Consider the following 2,500-nt stretch of genomic DNA (forward strand, 5'->3'; position numbering starts at 1 on the left):
GTCTCAAACTAAACAAACTAAACTTTATTGGCTTACCAATTTGAAATTTGCTTATTTCGTTATTTTCAAACAAGCAGTTCCATATTTAATTAAGAATTGACATGTTTGCTATCCTTTGCACCAGTTATGATTTTTTATTGGTGATATTTTCACATGTCGATTTTAGTAAAAACTTAATTTTTCGAAGAGAATTTAATACAGGAGTTTTGTAATTATTTTAGAGAACCAATTATAGCTGAATAAAAAAAAAACTCAGTATGTATAAAACAAACAAATAACAGCATGGAAAGCGCTTTGTACAAGATAATCACACTCATTGGTTTTGTATCAGAAATCTCAGTCGTTCGCTGCGCTCACTTGTTCGATTTCAGATACTTAACCAACTCGTGTGAAAATCCCGTACGTGCACGCTTTCCATGAAGTAATCTCTATTTTGTATGTGCACACTTCTACAGGGAGACGGGGAGAGTAACAGTTTGTTAAAATTGGCGGGGCTTGTAACACTAGCCCTGATTGAGCAGGACTGGGTCCAAGCATTTGCCCATCACTTGTTATGAAGAAGGTGAACGCTTATTTGTATAGTTAAGTAAGGCTGTAAGTTTTTCTCTCTTCATTTCCACAGAGCTTTTCAAAATGAATTAATCACATGCACGTTAAATTGTCACTTACTGGTATTCAAACGGCACCCATAACGGCCGAGTAAAGCATATTAAGTGTATTGAAGGAAAAAAGCTGAGATGGTTTTTTTCTGTGCTTCCTGATCGTTTTATGGCCTTTTGAAGGGTTTTGCTAAAAGCAGGCCTGCAACCCAGCAGCCCGCCACGGCCCAGCGGCCCGGTGGCCCAAAGGCCCAGCGGCCCAAAGGCCCAGTGGCCCGCGGCCCACGGCCCGCAACAGCCAGGCAGCCTGGAGGCCCAGTGGCCCACACAGTTTTCTTGTCCAGTGGTAAATCCACGTGCATGCACAGCTTTGCATCGGGTTTGGGCGCGCAAATGAAAGACGGTGAGTTTGAATTCGTTTACCATTTTAATAATCATTTCAATCCTTTTCGATCCTTTCTTTCGTTGCATGTTGCTAAGTGAAAAACGTTGTCATTCTCTGTTGTTTTCGTCTGCTTACAACAACAAACAGAAACAAGGATTCAAGTGATTAAAATGGTAAACGAATAGGCCATTTCCAAGTTCATATCCGCCTCCTCTTCAAAGCGAGTCTAAGTGCAAAGTTTTTGTGATGGTAATTAGTTCTACTTTACATATGAATGAAAACTAATTTTCATAAGAAAAACTTCGCACTTAGACTCGCCTTTAAGAGGAGGCAGACATGAACTCGGAACTAAATGGCCTATTCAAACTCACCGTCGTCCATGTCGCACGCCCAAACCCGATGAAGATCTGTGCATGCGCGTGGATTTACGCTGGACAAAAAAACTGTGGAAAATCAGGACTGGGCTACCGGGCCTCCGGGCCGCCGGGCCATCGCGGGCTGTGGACCGCGGGCCACTGGGCCTTCGGGCCGTGGGCCGCTGCACCGCGGGCCTGCTTTTAGCAAAACACTCTTTTGAAGGCAAATTTGGTTTCAATTGACTAGTGCATTACTTCCACAGGTCTTGGATGTGGCCCTGTATTCTGTAATCGCTCTGTACATTTAAGATTACAAGCTTTCAAAACACAACTCTAGACTGTCAAACTGAAACTTATTTTGCGTATTAATAAGTCATTTCATTGCTGACAGCTAGAAGTTAAAACTAGAAGTCTTACTGTACGCAAAGCTTATGTAAACAAAGACTGTTAGAGGAAAACTTGTGTGATCATATCAAAAGAATAGATTTAACGCAACAACAGAAAATCAGGAACCGAAATCAGTTTTTACAGCAACTTGTTATTTTTAACAATTCAATAAGCTGTTTTCGTATGATACCTGATTAGACTGTGACATTTTATGCTCACGAAGCTGATCTATGGCCTTGTCAACATCTAATCCAAACTTTTTGCATAGGTCCATTTCTACAACATCCTACATTTCTCTTCAAATTTATCGACCGACGCTCAAAAAGCCGTTGATAGACGGCTATAGCAAGAGAAACAGTCTGTATTCCCAAACAGGCAGTCAAACGGGCGCCATATTCTTTATCTATTGTATGACGTCACAATTATGAAAAATTCCAAGTGGAATGGACCTTCAGATTGAAGTACGAGGACGACTCATTCTCGTTCCCAGAGCTGCGATCCTCTTGGCCGGCGCTGCGCCAAGAGGATCGCAGCTCTGGGAACGAGAATGGCGCATTTCGAAAAATGTCCTTGTTTAAACGTGATGCGGGTGCCCAGTACAGAAAAGTCGTACTTGCTGTCGTTCTCCAATCTGAAGGTCGCTATTATATACACAGAAAAACCCCGAGCACCAAGTTTTTTTTTTTTTTTTTTTTTTTTTTTTTTGGGGGGGGGGGGGGGGGTGGAGGAGACAAACACAGACACTGGGTGGCAGCTATAAATTCATTTATTGA

The 2,500-nt window shown here is 42.1% G+C and overlaps 1 protein-coding gene across 1 annotated transcript in view; it reads right to left on the reverse strand.

Annotated features, from left to right (window-relative positions):
- Positions 1-2,145, reverse strand: part of LOC138059711 (serine/threonine-protein phosphatase PP1-beta-like) — a 17,493-nt gene extending 15,348 nt beyond the window's left edge. Inside the window, exon 1 of the mRNA XM_068905317.1 lies at positions 1,918-2,145. Within this exon, the coding sequence (XP_068761418.1) occupies positions 1,918-2,001 (84 nt within the window). The 5' untranslated portion in view covers positions 2,002-2,145. The remainder of the gene's footprint in view (positions 1-1,917) is intronic.
- Between the last annotated feature and the right edge of the window lie 355 nt (positions 2,146-2,500).

The sequence above is a fragment of the Montipora capricornis genome, chromosome 8 (genome assembly GCF_036669925.1).
Source record: "Montipora capricornis isolate CH-2021 chromosome 8, ASM3666992v2, whole genome shotgun sequence".
In the NCBI taxonomy this organism is placed as follows: domain Eukaryota; kingdom Metazoa; phylum Cnidaria; class Anthozoa; order Scleractinia; family Acroporidae; genus Montipora; species Montipora capricornis.